Genomic DNA, 19,088 nt, shown 5'->3' on the forward strand with positions numbered 1-19,088 from the left:
TGGATGGGAGACTCATGGAGAAGCTAAAGCTGCTGCTGGAAGAGGTGTTAGAGGAGCCAGTAGGCGGTGCTCACACTGCTGTCTTGGTGGGTCCTAATGCCCTGATAAAGTGACACTATACTGTAAAAAACAAAAAGTCCTTTGGATGAGTTTTTAACTCCCTATGGTCATTAAGAATTATTAGGCATTTCTTGAATAGAGTATGGGTGTTACCCCAATGACCTGGCCAAGTTTCCCCTAAATCATGTCCAATAAAAGCATTATCCATGTGATTATTATGTCTTGTGTTGCAGTTATGAAGGGATTCTGAATCCATTATGCAGCAATATCATTATTACTAATGGGATACCGCATTTTAAGTCACCAATCCAAAACTTTAAAATTAAGTTAAGGAAATGCCTCCTTGCTGTACAGCCTTTTTTTAACATGCTGTTGCTGTTGTTTTTTTAAGTTTGTTTTTTTAAGTTTGTTCTTAAATATTAGTACTGTACACAGTTAAACCACAATCGGAGAACTGTTCTTAGTCTAGCCCCTGCTTATGCCTAGTCGGAATGCCATTCCTTGAAAACATTTAATAGATTCAACAATCCATTGCTCACAAATTTGACACACTTAAGAACTGGGGTATTGCAACATGCACATCTTTACATTTTTCATGTGTATAATTTGTCTGCTTTGTAATGACAAACTGCAGTATATAATTGCCTGCAAGTGGTATCTCCAAATTTGCTTTTGTGTTTAGCTTTTCCTGCTACCTTTGCACCCAAAGAGAAATGTTATTTTTAAATCAAATTCCTTGCAATAAATGACTTGTTTTGCACATCATACATTTATTATGTCAGACATGTAGCAGTCATGCAGTATTTCTGATATGAAGAATTATTGATGATGAGCTCTAAATGGTGTCAGAATATCAGAAGTGAAGTTCATAACAAAATACCTCAGTAGATTAAAACCTTGTGATACCGAGAAACCACAAATTGCTGAAGACACGCAAAACCATGCCAGGATTAAACTCTAGCTCAACAGTTGTATTGATTTTGTAAACACATAAATGTCAGACTCAAGTGTTGTACACTATTCAATCAGGGGAGAATGGGAATGATTAATATTTCAGAGTAGGAAGATTATTATCCATCAGGAATGTTCTAAAACTGATAGTACAGTAGTGAAGATACAAAGCCACAGCCTTGAAATTACACTTTACTGCTCATTAAACAATTAGACCTTGCAAACCAATATACATAAAAATGACCTAAGAAACATGGTGACAGATTTGCTTTGCTACATTCATTTCTGTTTAATCTGGTATAATCTGCATGAGTCCTCAATGCTGTAATGAAGAAAGAATTAAAACAAAATGAAGCAGTTCCCTAAATATAATGGTTAAAATGCATTGCTAAAAATACATTTAATAGAGAAAAATAGGCTTGCCACTTGTTCATCTTTGAAAGATGGATGTACACGCCTTGTTATACTGTACAATGTTAACCACTGCTGATATTTTTTTCTTTATTTTACCAGGTACCTCATTTGAGAACAAGTTCTCATTTACAGTGACCACTTGGAGACCCACTTATGCAGCGAAGCACTTCCCAGAGCACTTTGAGTGAAGTACTGTACCTTACTGAAAGGTACAACAGCTAACATCCCACCTGGACTATGAACCTACAAGCCTCTGTCCTGGAGCAAAGCCCTAACTACAACTCTGCACTGCTGCTGAATGAATTCTCAAAGTCACGATGGTGCTATAAACAGTAAATTTGTATATACTGTACACACAGAAATGACCGAGAAAATAATCTCAGATGTTCATAGTCCTCAACATTTGCAAGGGAGATGTCAGATACCCCATGCTAATATAAATGGAAGTTTTATCAGTGCAGGACAATTCCCAGATCACATGTGGGTGGTTTAGCACTAAAGTTACTGGCAGCACACTTCTTGCAAGCTCAGTTTACACATCCATTCTATGCCTTTTCCATCCTTAATGATCATCACCAATCACCAAGGATGTCTTCCCAATGGCTAAACATCACATATGCACAGATAACTGCTTTGTCAATGCTGTAGCAATAAAATGATGGGGGCTTTGATGTCCTGGCATCTGGATAGACACATGTTCTTGTTGCCGATGCCATTATTATTTTCTGAGGTGGTGACACTAAATCACTGGCACTGTGCTTAAGGTCTCCAGGGTGAATTATTGAAGGCCCAAAAAAGTTCTTCCCCTTAGACTCATTCCATCATTTCCATTCTGCATATTGTCTTTTCCTTTTTTCCTCTACTCCTGCATACAGTGCAGTTGCTCCACTCCCACTCTAACATCTCTTGTAAAATGGTGACATTGTAATAATGGACATGAAATTGACAAAAATGAAAAAAAAACAAATGTCAAAACTGGAAATAGATAAAAATATGGAACATATTTAGACTTTCAAAAGGTAAATCTCTCCTATGTTAATATTTTCCTATAAGGCTGCTCTTTTAGGAAAAGGGCTTGAAACATTTCTGGAATAATTTGAGATTTGTAATATTGAGGAAATATAAGTATGATAGTATGTAAAATATTTATAGTATGTAAATATATACATAGTATATTAGTAAATGAGTATGTGTGTATCTTGTTTCACTAAGCCTAATTGACAAAAAAATGCCCAGTTAGATTTCAATTACTGATAAGCTACCAAAACCATTGAGCTCAGCTGCCTAGAGGTTAGACAGAGGAAGAACAGGGCAGTGAAGATCGTTGTAGAGGATTCTGCACCGGGAGGTTTGTGCACCTAAGTCATGGCACAGCAATACAACCACTAGCTTGCACAAGGTCCCATTAATCCACATTCTTCAGCCTTTAAAGGTAAAGGGAACTTTCATCTGTCTGGTCTATGTGATCTTGTCTTCCACTAAGACTGTTTGTTAAGGTGGTCTTGACTAACAAGTGCTCTGTAGTTCTCACCAGGAGTAATTGGAGACTTAGAGTAATACCCCTACTCTACCAGGGGCCACTTCTGCTGATCCTGCCCATAGTTTAAGAGAAGGAAGGAACTCCTGGGAGCCAAAGTCAGCAGGATGAATTGCTTCCGCAGGAAAGGTGTATATTATTTATATGAACAAGTAGAGGTTAATTCCCTGCTAAAATGAAAGAAGAAAGTTTTTTTTTCATGTTTTTCTTTTCTTGTGTTTCCAGCACATTCTTCTTCCATTTTATTTTAACCTCTTCTTGTTCCCTTGTAGCTTGCACACTGAGGCAGGCCCCTGATTGCAGATCACACATGTGTATGTGCAGCTTTACTAAAGCAAGCATGGTCAATTGTGGGAAATGTAATCCAGGAAACATGGGTTGATATTGTTTTGCTCTACTTTGAACAAGATTTCTTATAGTAATGGCTACTTTGAAGATGCACTTACAGTAAAGGTAGACTTTTTTCTGCATAATTTCCCCTCTGTTGTATTCACAGGAGGAATAACTAGGACCAGGTTTTGTTTCCTTTATATTGCAGTTTGAAAATGTACCTCCTCATGAGATATGTTTGTAAGTGATTAAGCTCATTATACTATTATATTTATGGGACTTCACTGTCTTGGAAAGAGAAGTCTTAGCCAATTATCAGAATGCTGTATTAGTAAAGAAACCATCCCATAGGACTCCATTACTGCGGCAGTTCATGGGAGTTATATGTTTCCATTTGTCTATGGTTTGTAATAGTTCTGCACTGTCATTGAACAAAGACATATAGAGATTTGGACTACAGCATTCATTTCAAAATGGTTATCCTTAATAAGTGTTGTAGTATTGGACTGGGACTGGGATATTTCCCAGCACTATAAAGTCATTTTTTTCCTTCTGATACTTCTACTGGTTTTAAAATGTTTTCTATTGTTTTCTTTTATGGTTGGTTTGGGAGAGCTAGCAATATTAAATCAAAGTATATTAAGCAATGCCTACAATCTACCTTACAATTACATTTTGAAAGAAACCTAAAATATCAACAAAGCAGGTGGTTCATTTGCATGGGGCTTTTCAAAAGGAAATACAGGATTAACCCAAAATGAACCAGCAAATGATGATATGACTTTTATCTGCGTGCACCTTTAATGAAAGATAAATTATGACGTATTCTGAAAAACATAAGTGTACAGAGTTACCAGTTAACATCCATACCTTGTCTTTATCTCGCATCGAACCCTTCCCAAGGATGGACATTTTTGCTCCTGTTTCTTCTTGCAATCTCTTCAGTGAGTTTCCTCTTGGTCCCAGCAATTTCCCAACAAAGTTAAACTGCAAGAAAATCAAAACGGCAACAGAATTTGTTGTTTGTTTGTGTGATTTCTGTTCATGGCTTTATTGTAACTTTAGCACTTTACAAAATGGTACATCTTTAAGGAGCACACAGGGCGCATTGGTTAGTGGAAATAAAAAGTTGTCTATAAGGGAGAAAAGTCTGCAAAACCTTGCTTCTAAATGATGTTTTAATGAAAGACATTCAGACATATGCTCTCTTCTTCTCTCTACATTTTTCAGAACATTCAATCTGTTTATACTGCCTTACAAAACTGTGCCCCACCCATTGACCCTATTGCTTCGGCCAGTCGTTTCTCACACTGTCGTGTACCATTCCTTGAAATCAGGGATCAGCACTAGGGTTTGTGAAGAAATCCAATACATGCAAAGGCTAACAAAGTTCTCCAGGATGATCAGGAGGTCAGATGCCAGATAGAAGCGAAAAATAATGAGTTCCTTCCCAATGGGAAATCAAGCAATATTTTACAGCTGAAGTGCTATCAATTACCTGCCCTGGGGCTCCAAGTAACATTTGAGAAGCACTGCAGTCGTGTCCGAATTCAGGAAATATTGTAGAATACTGCTGAAATAGAGGTTAGTTTTTTTACGACTTGCTGCCCCCAAACCCTAATACTTTACAGAACTACAAAAGGCATGGCATTAACAGTGAATTACTGCTTCTGGTGCCTGCAACTGGCTCGGTTTCTGGAGCAGTAACCAAACATGATTAAAGTCCATTCTGAAAATATTATTAATACTCTATGTACATGTATTTCAATTTACCATTTAAGTAATTTGCTGACCCTGCTCTGAAATTTGTTCTGTGTTACAGATTTTTTCAGGTTATATCAACCTGAAGGTAATTTAGAATTTTTAAACAAAAAGTTGTTGAAACGTTGCCTGTTTCAACAAAAATCAGTTTCCCTTTCTAAACTTCATTATAACCTTGAAAGCACAAGATATGTTTCTTCAGTATATCTTCAGTATATGAAGAGTTCACAATGTAATGACAGTTCTTAAAGATTGTAACTTTCTTATGATTCCAGGTATATAGTACTGGAGAAAATCCAACAAACTAAGAGAAAAGACCTCTCTACAAACATGTTTCAAAGCTTGCAGATTTTCCTAGTCAAATGCACAGTGGAGGTCAAAGAGTGGGAAATTTAACAAATTTACGTTTTACGGTACAGTATATGTAAAAACTGAAATTTCAACTTTGTAATAAGAATATCATATGCAATGTAATTTTCAAAACCTAATCTTTTATATTTCAGGACCGATACTAATGATCTGAGACACCTTTCACACCATTTACCTTGTTGTTGCCATTTTTCTCCTTCAATGGAATAACAGCTGCAGTTACATAATTTAATTTCCACACTTGTGGTTGTTCAGCCCTTGGTTTAATACACTGACTGTGGATGCTGCATGTCAGATGCCTCTGGGGTAGGTGAGATTAGACAGATACACTGCATTCTCTGCCTCCTACTCTCTTCATTCTGTGTCATGGGTTCAGAGCTGGCTAGCTGTTGGATTTCTGTGTAAACTAAACATATGTATAGAGGAAGAGCAGAAATTAATTCAGTTGTTTTAGAAGACCCTGGTTTGAAGGAAATTGAAAAACAACTAATAGATGATCTGCAAAGTGTAAATGTAGGAATAGGTGAAAAATGTACTGAATGCATTTGAATAAATGGGCATTTGAATCAACCCCACTGAGTGAATTAAACCAGTTCACCATGTCTCCTTGTTTCATGAAATACCTACTGTAGCTAGCAGTACAGGCCTGATTACGTTTATGCTAACTAGCTAGCTAACAGAAGAACATTTGGGATTTAAATAATTTAAAAACACTTAAACATTCAAATAGTCCTTCCATTCAACATAATGGAATCAGATTTGCATAGGAATTGAAAAAGAGGACACTTCTATAAGTTAGCAAAGTAAAAACTCTCAAAGGAACTTGAAAAATATAAGACATCTTTCACCACCTTGATGACTCAATTCCGACTGGTCTTTTTGTAGTGTCCATTCCCTCTTTCTAAAGTGTGCTCCTTTTAATAGCATGTGTTACCTTTTTATAGTGTGCAACAGAGCCTCATACTGGCCCTATGCAATCTCTGCAGGGGTCACTGTGGCTGGAAGCTGAAAGCCCTGGTGTTACGTTCCACATCCCTCCTCTAGAGGGCGCTTCTACCCCTGTCTGTTATGATTAATTTCTATTATTTCCTGGTGCTTCTCGTTTGCTTTTTGGTTAAAAGCCTAGCGTCTCTGCAGTTCTGGCTCAGTATTGGAAGATGGACGCCACAAGGCTCGCCTATTTTCTGGGTTCTCCAAAGGCAGGCCTTTTCACCGGCGTCCTGACCGCCTGGTTCCGTTATGTTTTTAGTTCCTGTTCCTGTGCCGGTTTTGACCCGGTTCCCCCTTTTAACCGTTTGTTTTGGATGGATCTCGCGGCTCTTGGATTACGGAATGCTCCATGACTTCCCTTTTTGATTTCCTTGGACTTGGTTGCTACCTCCTACACTCCCCGTGCACCTGCTCACTACAGGCACCACCCCCGTCTGTCCACCAATCCTAACCCCGTTGTCTTTTACGGATTATACCGTACACATAGGGTCTTTAATAACGCACTCCACGGGAGTCAAGACCTGCTTCCGTGACTAACACTACCCTCATCAGTACTCAGCTGTATGCAGTCACGTCGGGATTCCCCGTCAGTCAGCTAGTGGCACGATCCTGTGATCATAAAGTACAGCCTGTGCTCAGGTGAGCATCTGGCCCTGATGAAATGTTTTTTTTAATAGAATTTTTACCTACATTTTGAATTTTTATTCGTTGCAAATTGCTTTAATGATTTTTACCAATGAATAAATCATATTTATTTTCTAATTGCATAGTTAACCACAGATCCTATGCTGGTTAAGTAATGATTGCTGAGATTAGAGTGCCTATACAGACGCCTGGAAGATGACGATTAAATTACAGGCCCAACATGGTTAATTCCAGTGCAACAGTGGAGTTAACTCCCAGAATGTCCTCATTAAAAATTAATTCCGAACTTGCAGGGGGTAGGCATTAAAAGCAACGGATATGTTTAAACTTAGAACCGGTACATAGAAAACAGCATACAAATAAGATAGGCGAATGTTTAAACTGGGGTGAAGAAAATATTGAATTACCACAGCGATCTTGACCAGGAACCTAGCTTCCTTCAATTATAACAAAGATCTGTATTTTGGTATTGCAATTAACTAGTCGAGTTCAGATGATACCAAAATAGGAGGACCTCTAAAAAGGTATATTTTCAATTTGCCTATAGAGAATGTCAATTCATATACTTTATATTGGATGATAATTCAAAAAAATATGTAGTCAAAAAGACTGGGAAAACGAGTAGCAGATGACATTTAGTGAATCATTGGGTTTGCAGACTACCAATTATAATATGTAATTTTTAAATTTGAGACCTTTTCAAGAAACAATATATTATATCCAAATGTCATGATTTATCATTAAAAGTAAAGAACCAGAGAGCTGAAATGTTATGTTAAAACTGCAAAATGCACTAGTAATACATCATTTAGTGGCAATTAGAATATTACCTTCAATTGTGGTCACAATGTTACCAAAAAAGATGGCAGCCCTGTAATCATTCCACAGAAAAATGAGATGATACATTTCCACACTTAAAGGAAAGGACTTGATTGAAGTATCCAAAATCATCATAGACATTGATAAATTGTACACATGGACTTCTTAAGAATCACTAGTAAAACACAAACCGAAAGACAGATGGAAACTAAGGGAATTTAAATCTCAGAATGGAGGCCACTTTTTTACACACAGGATTGTGGGTGTCAGGAAAAAGCAGTACAGACATGCCAATGTTGAGAAATAGCTTGATGATATCCTTGGATAAATCATCTACTCACAACCAAACTAACTATATGGGCCATATGCCTCTCGTTCAATTGAACCTTTCTAATTTTCTCATGATACTAGTGGAAAAACATTAAACATTTAGTTGTGAAAATTTGAAAGAAATCTGACAAATCTGAAGACAATAATCTGTGACATACTGTACCAATTAGTGTCACAGTTACTTTTAGTAATTCACAGTTTACCTATAATTGTATTTATAGATTTGAAGCTCCCTAACTACAGTGGCCAATTACATGTAGTTAAGTGCAATAAGGGCATTTTCATGGTATCCACCTTCAAATATGCTTGTTTGGGAGGTTAAACCTATGTTTGACAAGAAAATAAACATGTTTTGGAGTGTATAGTACTACAGCATGTGTACCTTTTCTCATCCTATTACATTCATTTATAATGGATTGTCACCGAGACTACAATTCTGGCATCTCAATCAGTGACTTCAATTGCAAAATCCAAGCTTAGCTGAAGTTCACTTGTATAGCACAGTCATGTTTTTGAAAACTGCAATGTTTGCCATTACACGTTAGGCACCACAACATTGTGTAGTGTCCAGGCAATTTCTTTCTGTTTTCACAAGGTAACAAATGCAAACTGGTTAGAACAATATTATCATTAACTGAGGGACTTGGAAGGTGAAGCTGTGGTCCCCAGTAAAAACAATCCACTCCTTGTTACTTGGAAGAATGCAGTTCCTTACTCATCTATTCATTGACATTCATTCAGTCCTTCTCATGTCGACATGACATAAACCGTGACTGTGTGACTGCTGTAGATCTGTAGCCTGTCTAATGATGATATTCCACATGAGGCTGCATCCCTTCATCTCTCTGTTGACTCCTCTTCCTCATGTCTCTGTAGGGCCCTTGAGGCTTCTATTCTGGTGTCCAGTATAGGGCTATGTTGGGTTTGCTTTTGGTGGCATTTTGCAAACCTATCTTATCCTTTTCAACTGACAGTAAGCTTTGCAGTTCTGCAGACACTTACTGTGTGTTCTGGAAGGTCTCTAGCTTGTCTCTTTCCAAGCTTTCAGCACTCTGAGGACATTGTTGTTGAAGAGTCTTAGCTTCATCCTTGTTTATATCAGCATTGTTTTTCCAGTACTTTAGGACCATCTCAGCCTGTCTTCCCTTTCATGTCTTTCTAATGATTTGTGAGCAGGAGGATGTCGTCTGCATAGTTAAGATCCTTCAAACAGGATCTAAGCTACTGTTCTTCCTTAGTGCTGGTTCACCCGCTGCTGTGTAACAGCTTATAAGAACCCGTTCCAGCTGTGATGCAGACTCACTCAAGATACTGGATGAGGGAATGTAACTACCCTAATTCTTTGCTGTAAGCTCTGTTTCGGATGCCTACGTCAAAGGCTCTAGTGTAACTGCTTGGGCAATGCAACTTCAAAACCCTTCCACCTTGAAATGTTCACAAATGTAGAGCATGCTTATCTAGGCATTCTATAGTTGCGACTAATGTGATTTCATAGACTTTTGTTCAACATGAATATTGGCATTTTTTCTCAACTGGCAGTGAGCCCTAGAACAGATGGTCACTGACTGCAGACAAACACTATTCTTAATTCAACTCCACTGGGCTGCTACTAAAGTGAGCCCTGTTTTCATTAAACTAATGAATGTCTGGAGCAACTTTCCAGCTCCATGGTGAGCAATTTGGGTTTTATTAGAGATCACAGTTCAGTGGTTAATGACGTTTGTAGCTCCACCAAGTGCACTCTGCAGCCTCTGCGTGACTCTTTCCTTGGACAGTTACTATTTAGATCCCCTACACAGTTATTTTTATTACATTCTGCAGTGTCAAACACAGAATTACCAGCTGAAGAGGTACACAGCAATTTGTGCAAACATCATCAACATATGGAGAAATTTTCAGTAAATGCAAATGCTACCACTACTGTCAAAATGTAAGTGCACATATACATTTGTCTGTGTGGATTTTTGTGTCACATTTCCTTATTGTGACTGACGTTTGGTTACAAAAGGGGAATGCCAGATCATTTTTTATACCTCATTATCTCTTGTGTTTCTTTTGTGAGAATCTTTCCTGGTGCTATTTAATTATGTATTTTTTTTACAAAGCATGGTCTTAATCATGTTTTATGCACTCAGAACCTTTCTATCGGCTTGGAAGAGTGGAATTCTTTTATCATTATTTTTTAATCTTACAGGGGAAAAGTGCTCTGGTGGCCTTGGTTATTGTTGGGGTGGGGGAATCAGTGTTTTGACTGTTATGATAGTATCAGTATCAGGGAGTCATTGATTTGATAAGGAGAGAGGGTCCAGATTCATAGTCAAACTATTTCTTAGTTTAATTTGTGGGATAGGTAGGGTAGCTCAAATGACAAGGGAGTCTAGCTCCTGACAGGAAGGTCCTGGGTTCAATTCCAGGTAGGGTCAACCAATGGAGCTTGCTCTAATTCCTTCCAGACAGCTCCAAGGTCCACTCGGCCTGCGTTCCAAGTGAGTACCGGGGTTAATCCTTCCGGGGGTAACAGGCCAGTTCACAGGTGTGATGCTGACCCCATCACCTCCGCCTCCAGTGCTGGACGGTTGAGAAAAATGGTGGCCCTTGCCCCCCATTCCCCATGGGACTTAATGGCCTGAAAAGGGACCTACAGTACCTAGGGTTATTATACAGATAGGTGTATTAATAATTATTCTTACACTTATATTTCACATTTCTGGACACTCCTCTCAAAGCACATCATGGTAATGGGGACTCCCCTCCATCAACACCATTGAGGGCACAGTGGGGAGTAAACGAGAGTGATGAAGCTAGTTCATAGATGGGGATTATTAGGAGGCCATGATTTGTAAAGGCCAGGGGGTAATTTCATCAGGAACTAGGGTAACACCCCTAATCTTTTTGAACAACATCCTTGGAATTTTTTAATGACCACACAGAGACAGGACCTTGATTTTACATCTCATCTGAAGGATTCTGCCTTTTTTTTACAGTAAAGTGTTCCCATCAATATATTGGGGCATTAGGACCCAGGCCGACCGCAGTGTGAGCACCCTCTGCTGGCTTCACTAACACCTCTTCCAGCAGCAACCTTCACATTCCTGAGAGTCTCACATCCAGGTACTGACCAGGCTCACACCTGCTGAGCTTCTGTGAGGTGCCACAAGTTAGCTGCTAGATAATTAGGAGTAGTATAGAAGCCTATAGTGACAGGTTGGCTGTAACGACAGTTTCTTTATTAGCAGGTCTGCCATACTTTCCGTATGTAAGTCCATGGATTTGTACTGTATCTTGGGCACAAACACAGGGGACCAAGCCAGAGTGTCACGACTATAGTCCCCCCTCCTTAAGGGTGCTCCAGCCCTTTCACTAAAGACTTCATTCCCTGCACCTGTTTCCCATTCCCTGCCCACCTTAAAAGCCAGGCGCTGACGCTCTTCCGGGCTCTGCATCTGATTTCCATATCGTGCGAGTCCGGGACCAGGAAGCGCCTGGTCCCGTTAAGGTTTTAACCCCTGTTCCTTGTCCCTGTCCGCCGGTTCCGACCCGGTCTTCGTGGTTTTTATCTTGTTCTGATGGATCTTCTGGTTTTGGACTTACTCGTGTGTTTTTGGATATTCCCTAAGGATTACTCTTGGATTGTTCGCCTCGGCCACACCTCCCCCGTGCACCAGCGCACCTTGGACACGCCCCCCTGTCTTCAGCCCAGTTTTCCTGCATGACGTTTCCCCAGTGTTTCCCCACTCCGTCGGATTGTGTCGTCCGCATAGGGTCCGGAAAGAACTGTTCGTTACACAGAGTCCAGGCGGTGAATGTGTGTTTTTGTAATGAATGAAAATGTATTTTTCATTTTGTCAAATTATTTGAATGTAATGATCAAACAGCTTAGTACCTTGAACTCTGTATAGTATCCAAATTTAATACTAAAGGTATTTAGTAGTTAAGTGGTTTAATGCTGCCAGGGCTTGTTCCTGCTTTGCAGGGATTTAAATTGGAGAAACTCGAGGGAGTGAGGCTGTCGTCACAGACCTATAAAGGATGGGCCTGGGGAATTTGAATGTTCTTGTGTGTGTGGAGGACAATTGTGTTATATGAATATCTCTCATTAACACTGAACCAAGTGGAAGGAAAACGAAAAGGTTAAGAACTCATCAAAAGCAGGATCGGTTGTGGGCAGAAACAGCTAGCATAACTTTGCTAAGGGTTGAGCAAAAATTTATGTGAAAATACCTACGTTTATGCAAGAATGGGTAAAGTGCAATTATGCAGTTAGAGTTTTATTTTACAGGGAATATTTTACAGTCAGTAAGATTTTGGATCTTAACTGCTATACCACCCAGTTTAAATGGAGTAAATATTTATTTACCTTTGAGTTATGGTTTTAACTTTTCTGGGTAAAAAGGCTTAACAGAATTTAGTAGATAAATAAGTAAATACTGTTTTAACTCAAGCAGCATAGCTTTGTAATACCACACAATAAATGTGTTTAAAATGACAATATTTGTAATACAATTGTAAATTTTAATACCTGGTATTGGCAAAGTTCAATGATTTCAAATTTACCTTTAAGTTCCTTAATGTGTGGGGATGTTGAAATCTCATGTTACTAGGAAATGAATATGACAGATGCGATCTTCAGTGTGATCACCTAATGTGTGTAATGACGTATGCAGGAGACATCTGGACATTGACTTCTTGTCTACATTGAGATATGTCTTAGAATGCAGTTAAAACCATCTGCATTTTTTTTCAACTGTGTTTACCATGTAGTTTCTAATATCTTAATGTTTCTTTCAAATATTTTATAGGCTGAACTACAGTACACTTGCCAAGATGAAGACAATCATGAGCAGAATGTAGGTCCACTGTTTACCTATTTTTATTTAACAGATTATCCATTTATTGTACATAGCACATTCTATAAGAAACTTTCATTATTATTCTGTACTGACAAGATCCCTTTTTATAGTTTAGATCTCAGCAGGTTCATCAAAATCATAAGGAATAACTTTATGGACGTTACATTTAATTTGCAATTTCTCTACAGCGTAACCTACAGTATTTACTTCCTATTAGGGCTGAAAAACTGCAAGCAGTCCATACTGCTTTATTTAATTAACTTCTAAATGATATTATAACTTTGACAGCAAGAACTAGCATCACTGGGAACTAGTTTAATTGCATTTTGTGTGTTTTGAACTACACAATACTTCAAAAAGTGCAGGCAGTCTTGTCAGTAAACACAATGTATTTAAAAGAGATGTATGCACTTCAGAAAGAAATAATGGGTTACACCTACAGTATTTACTTTGCATGTAGGGGGCATTTGAGACTACATGTGTTTAAATACAGTTCAATTTTTTTTTCAAGGTACTATAATGTAGAATGCAGCCACAAAAACACAAAGTAATGTAACCTTAAAGTTGACAACCAGATGAAGCTATCCTAAGGCTCTTGAGAGAATGTGACCAGATTTTCAATGTAACTGAAGGTGAAACATCTCCAGTTATGTGAGAAAAAGTACTGCTTTCACCTTTGAGTGTCACTTAAAAACAGCTGCTGAAGCTCTTGAGAATAATACCATGTGTCACATTACACCAGCATTGGGATATCAACAATGTTTTGCTGAAAAGGCTTGCAATGCTGTTAAAAAGGAATTTCTACTGTAGCAATCTATTATCAAGCAATACATTTACCTTTTAACACCAATCAATGCACAAGACTACACTGGAACAATTTTAAACGCATTACGTGTCATTTGCAGTCAAACTCTGTACTTTATTTTGGGGAGTTTATGACTCTCTTAATGGTTTTGTTATTTTGCTTCTCTCCGAGTCATTCACTTCCAGCATCATTAAAGCAAATTATGCCTTTGGCTTTATTTATTTCACATAACAAACCTAGTTTTTGAAACATCAGGAGAAAAAAGAATTCAAATAAATTACATTCTTTTTCTGGGAAGAAGAGAGCACTATGACTGTGCTTATTTATATACACATCTAACATTGTTAGCTACTTTAGGCGGTTTAAGTCAGCAATGGTTACTCACAGATGCACTATATTTTGAAGTTTAATATATATTAAGCCAATCTCTCCTTTGGATAGCAATCTGAGCAGTAAGGGTGTTTGTTTACATTTTTTGTACAAAAAAAATCATTCCATCTCATGAACACTCAGATTTTCAAAGGTTAAAAAGAAAGGTATCTTTAACTCTGAGCTCATCTTTCCACATCACCTCAATCTGATGGTGATTGGATGATTAAATGTTTTACAAGATGTCTTTAACCTTAGATACTGCCTAAACAGTGAGCCGACAAGTACTGGACTTAGGTCCAGCAATTTCCACCTTGCTGTGTTTTTCATGGCTCAGTAGGTACACTGAAATCAGTCAAGTCAACTGTTTCGGTTTTCCTCATCTGCATCAGCGTTTTACTCTGGGTGCCCTGTCTAAACGGCCTGGATGTGGAGTGTATCCAACTCATCCTCTGAACTGCTGGTTTTGTCAGCTTGTCCAGCTCTTGTTCGATATGAGGATTACCACAAAGGGCAAAACCTAGGATATAGCTGGGCAAAAGGCTGAAAAATGAAAAATACTGGTTGAAATGTGTCACTGGATTGTTGTATGAGTCCCAGGAGGATTAAAAAGTGTCAGACTGATACCTTGCTAAGTAGAGAATAGAAAAGAAATTGTTGAAGGCAGATGATCAGGCAATCCAGTGCAGGACTACCCATTAGACAGCTCAAGGCACCCATTCAAACTCCATTTCACATGTATTAATTTCTATAGGCAAAACGTTTGTACGTTGTTGGTGTAATGTACAAATACCACTATAGCAAAATGGTTTACTGTATCCAAAGCTCTGTATCAACAGTTCTCTACTATTGAACAGTAAAATTACCTAACTAGTTGTGGCGTTACGCAGGGGGGGGGGCGTGTTCAGAGTGGAGGCGGAGCCCTGGATTAAGGGCGACGCGTTGCCGTAGTAACCTCAGCTGTCCCGGCTGATGAGGGACGAGCCGCAGCTGCGGGGCCCTTTAAGACTGAGCTCCTCCCGGGAGTGACGAGCGGAGCCCCGCAAGGGGAGGACCCTCCAGACACAGGCCCGGAGGGGATTGTGACTGATTGTGGGGCCGTTGTTTTCTTTTCGCTTATCCCGCCGTGCATCTCCCAGACTGGAGCCCATTCAATAGAGTAAATCCAGTCTGGTTACCGCTGTGCTAAGCGGTTCTTTCCCAGGCTGGACCCCGCTAGACAGGGTGAGTCCAGCCTGGATATCGCGGTGCACAGCGGCGCATTTTTCTTTTCCTTTTTGTTCTGTTCCCCCCCACACTTTTCGTGTTAATTCTCGGTTCTCGCTAAGCTCCCACCCGTGCCTCCTCCCCCCCCCCCACAGGGGGCGTCGACTTGTACCGGTGCTCACCGCGGCTCCTCCCACTGCCGCACTTCCAGACTGTAGTATTCTCTACTTCACTCATCAGCTCACTGCTGGACCTGTCATAGAGGCTGCAGCAGATCATGTACATATACAGTACATTACATCATTAACATATTTTACAGGTTATAAGTTTAAAGTAAATTTGTATTATTTACCTCAATAATTATAATGAAAGATAAAACTCATCTTCACGCCATCATGTCATAAATTCAAGAAATGTCTTTATTGTGTGATTTAAAAAGTAATTTATCATTTTGTATTGCAGTTATTAAAACTCCCAGATGAAACGATAAGGTCAAATCATTCACCCCTGTAATGTCACTTAGCTTAGGAACATTTTTTCCTTTTATAATAACCATGGATGTTTCTTTTTTAACCAGGCATCGCTTTATTGAATGGAAAAGGTTAAATGAGTTTAAAAGACAGATGCTTTAATTGTAATGTACATTGGATTAATTTTTCATGGCAATTCTAAATGTCACTTGTTAAGGCTGTAAATGAAACCATCAATTAGAAAGCTGTTTAATGCAAATAAGCTTTGGGTTTAACTCAGCAGGTAAAGTGAAAAATAGATCATGGGAACACATTATATACTGATCGACAAAAGAAAGTTACAACTTATAATAACAAATTCACAAAGATACTTGAAGTACTGTATACAGTATTGTTTCCAGCTCTGGCCACAGATGCTGTCAAGTGGCTTTAACAGGATACGACTTGTTCACAATTTGCACTTGTTGTGCAACTTTGTTGATTACGGTCATCCATCCATTTTCTAACTGCCTGGGGAGCTGAAGCCTATCGCAGCAAGGAATGGGCACACTGAAGAGTAGGTCCTGGACAGGACGCCAGTCCGATGACCAGCAGCACAGTGTATTTACCCACTGTATGCTATACCTATGCATAGTTATTTACCTATTCCTATACTATAGTATGTTTGTTCAATACAATTTCAAAGATGGTGATTTTCTTGGTAAAGTTCTCAAAGTGTTGTAATTATAGACTGATACATTTATAATGCTATCATTACTGATACATAATCATAGCATTCAGGTTCTTAAAAAAGTGATAAAATCTAATAAGAAATTTTGAATATACAGTCTATTTCGAAGTATCTTTAAGCTGCTGGAGACCGGTCTGAATGTAGTGATAGATGTTTTTACCTTGCTCAGGGCAGTAACAAGACCTCCTGAAATGTCATTTCATTTTGATCTTCAGAACTCTATTAAGGAAATTCAGCTGTGTGCAGCAGTCAGACACAGATGGTCAGCAGAGATATATTAACACAACACAGAGGAAACTGGTCTGAAGTCTTATGCAGCTAGTAACAATATTCAGATAAATTAATTTTACTGTAGAATGGAAAAAAAACATTCACTGCTCACTCATTGAGTTTTAATTCACTTAACTAATTGTGCAAACTGTTTTCAACCATGTACTTAGATCATTTCTAAGACAGTTTGTTCAACTTTTTATGATCTGAGGTCGCACTTACAGTCTTATCTGTAGAAAACACCTTTCTAGGATGAAGGTCCTCTTTTGGTAAACAAATTTCCCTGATTGCACAGCAGGAAGGTTGTTCTACTCATGAAAGCACACCTGAACCTTGATGTAAAGGTCATAATAAACTGAAGCCGATAAGCCTAAATCATAACTGTTCATAAGGGCCAGTTTCAGCTGTGTGAGAAATGAGTTATATACAGACTTAACTGTTGTAAATAGATGTCCAACAATGCTGGAGAAAGCCAATTTACATTAAATATTCAAAGTCCTAGCATTGTTTCTTCTTTACTGTAAGATTAAATTAAATATTTGAAAGGTATATACTAATTAACTTCTTTTATGTCCTTTGCTTTACATTTAATTTCTAAATAATGGGTATTTCATTTTCTATTCTTTAATTGTTTGTTACAAGAAATACAGAGCAGCTTATTTTCATGTGGTGGGGAAAGATTGCTATGAAATTATGTGTGATGATGAGTGTTGTTGTGTGTCTCTGCTAGGAATATTACTGGGATAGGTGATAAAATATTCAGAAAACATTCTGTTTGGCAGGTTTTTGTAAAAGCAAACCTCTTTGTGAATTGCACAACCTGGAAGATAGTTTTAAAGTCAATTTTATTCTACTATAAAATCAAATGTATTGAAGCACAGGAGGCTGCTCAGATGGATTAAACGCTTGCTGTGACCACATGGAGTGGGCACTTTCTTGCCATATAGTATTACCTTCTTGCATTTGTATAGCACTTTTCATCCCAAAGATCCCCAACAACTTCACATACAGGAGGGAACTCACTTCGCCCTCCAGCGAATTACAGAACTCAACTGGGTGATGTGTGACAGTCACTATGCACCAGCATTCCCACAGCAGATGGTGTAGTGTTGTTAAGATTGTGTACCATCCACTGGTCCACCAATGTCACTTACGGAAGAAGCCTGGGTTTCTCTTAAATTCTCTTTGGTTTTCTCTTGGTTTCCCCATGCCAGCACTGACCAGTTCCAGCCCTGCTTACTTTCTAAGATCTGACAAGATCAAGATAGATGGTGGTACCTTTACTTTAAAATGTAAGATACAGATATTTCCCTTGACTACAATATGGAGGTCAACGTATTAAGCTGCATTATGCAAGATCCTTAAAGGCCAAGATCACTAAATTGCAAAACAAACCTGCAATTTAACATGAGATATACATGTATTATTGTAAACACTTACAGTATGTCTGATGGGATCAGGCTGCAAGGTGGTAAAGATATGAGATGTATATATGAGATGACCTGTTTCCTGTATGCAAGTGCATTACAGCTTCTTTCCCCAGCTGACAGGCTGTAAAGTGATGTGACAGAAACCAGAAGGCAGAAATCAGTTGAGAGGAACAAAAACAGACCACCTCTAGGGAACCAAGAAAAAAGAAGGAAGCATTTGATTGCAATGAAACATTAATATGACCCAACATGATATTATTAGTGCAGAGTAATACTGACCAACAGAAAGGAGTTAAAAGCCTGAAACCTGCTAAATTAAAGTGGTCTCATTGTGATGCATTTTGAAAATGAAAATGTATTTATTTTATGCCCATTTTATATATTATGGTATTAGGTATGTCAATGTGGGGCATTTAAAAAACATTTTAATTTTCAATTTCTCAATAGCAATTATTGAAACTAGGTCCTCAATGTGATATAAACTTCACATCATTGCTATTATATCTAGCAACATCGATGAAATATTCAATGGTCTATACACTGTATATTGGTTGCAAACATTTGGATCAGCATGCTGCTTTCAGAACTGTCAGTCTTTCTCTCTGTAAATCTTTGACCCTTTTGACCAAAGTCCTGAATGAGCTGGAAGCTGCAAAAACCTGCGGATTACCTTCCTCCTAACAATTTATCATTAAAACAGTCTCATCTCACTGATTGACATCTCACTGATTGACTTAGCTATGATTTTGCAT

General features: G+C 38.5%; 1 protein-coding gene across 4 annotated transcripts in view; it reads right to left on the reverse strand.

Moving 5' to 3' along the window:
- Positions 1-19,088, reverse strand: part of khdrbs2 (KH domain containing, RNA binding, signal transduction associated 2) — a 123,588-nt gene that overhangs the window by 63,806 nt on the left and 40,694 nt on the right. For all 4 annotated transcript variants that reach the window (XR_001480350.2, XR_001480349.2, XM_015363141.2 and 1 more), the window contains exon 3: positions 4,163-4,279. Coding sequence is in view for 2 of the 4 variants with exons in the window: in XM_015363141.2 (XP_015218627.1) it covers positions 4,163-4,279 (117 nt within the window). In the remaining 2 variants the exon portion in view is untranslated. The remainder of the gene's footprint in view (positions 1-4,162; positions 4,280-19,088) is intronic.

The sequence above is a fragment of the Lepisosteus oculatus genome, chromosome 17 (assembly GCF_040954835.1).
Source record: "Lepisosteus oculatus isolate fLepOcu1 chromosome 17, fLepOcu1.hap2, whole genome shotgun sequence".
Taxonomy (NCBI): Eukaryota; Metazoa; Chordata; class Actinopteri; order Semionotiformes; family Lepisosteidae; genus Lepisosteus; species Lepisosteus oculatus.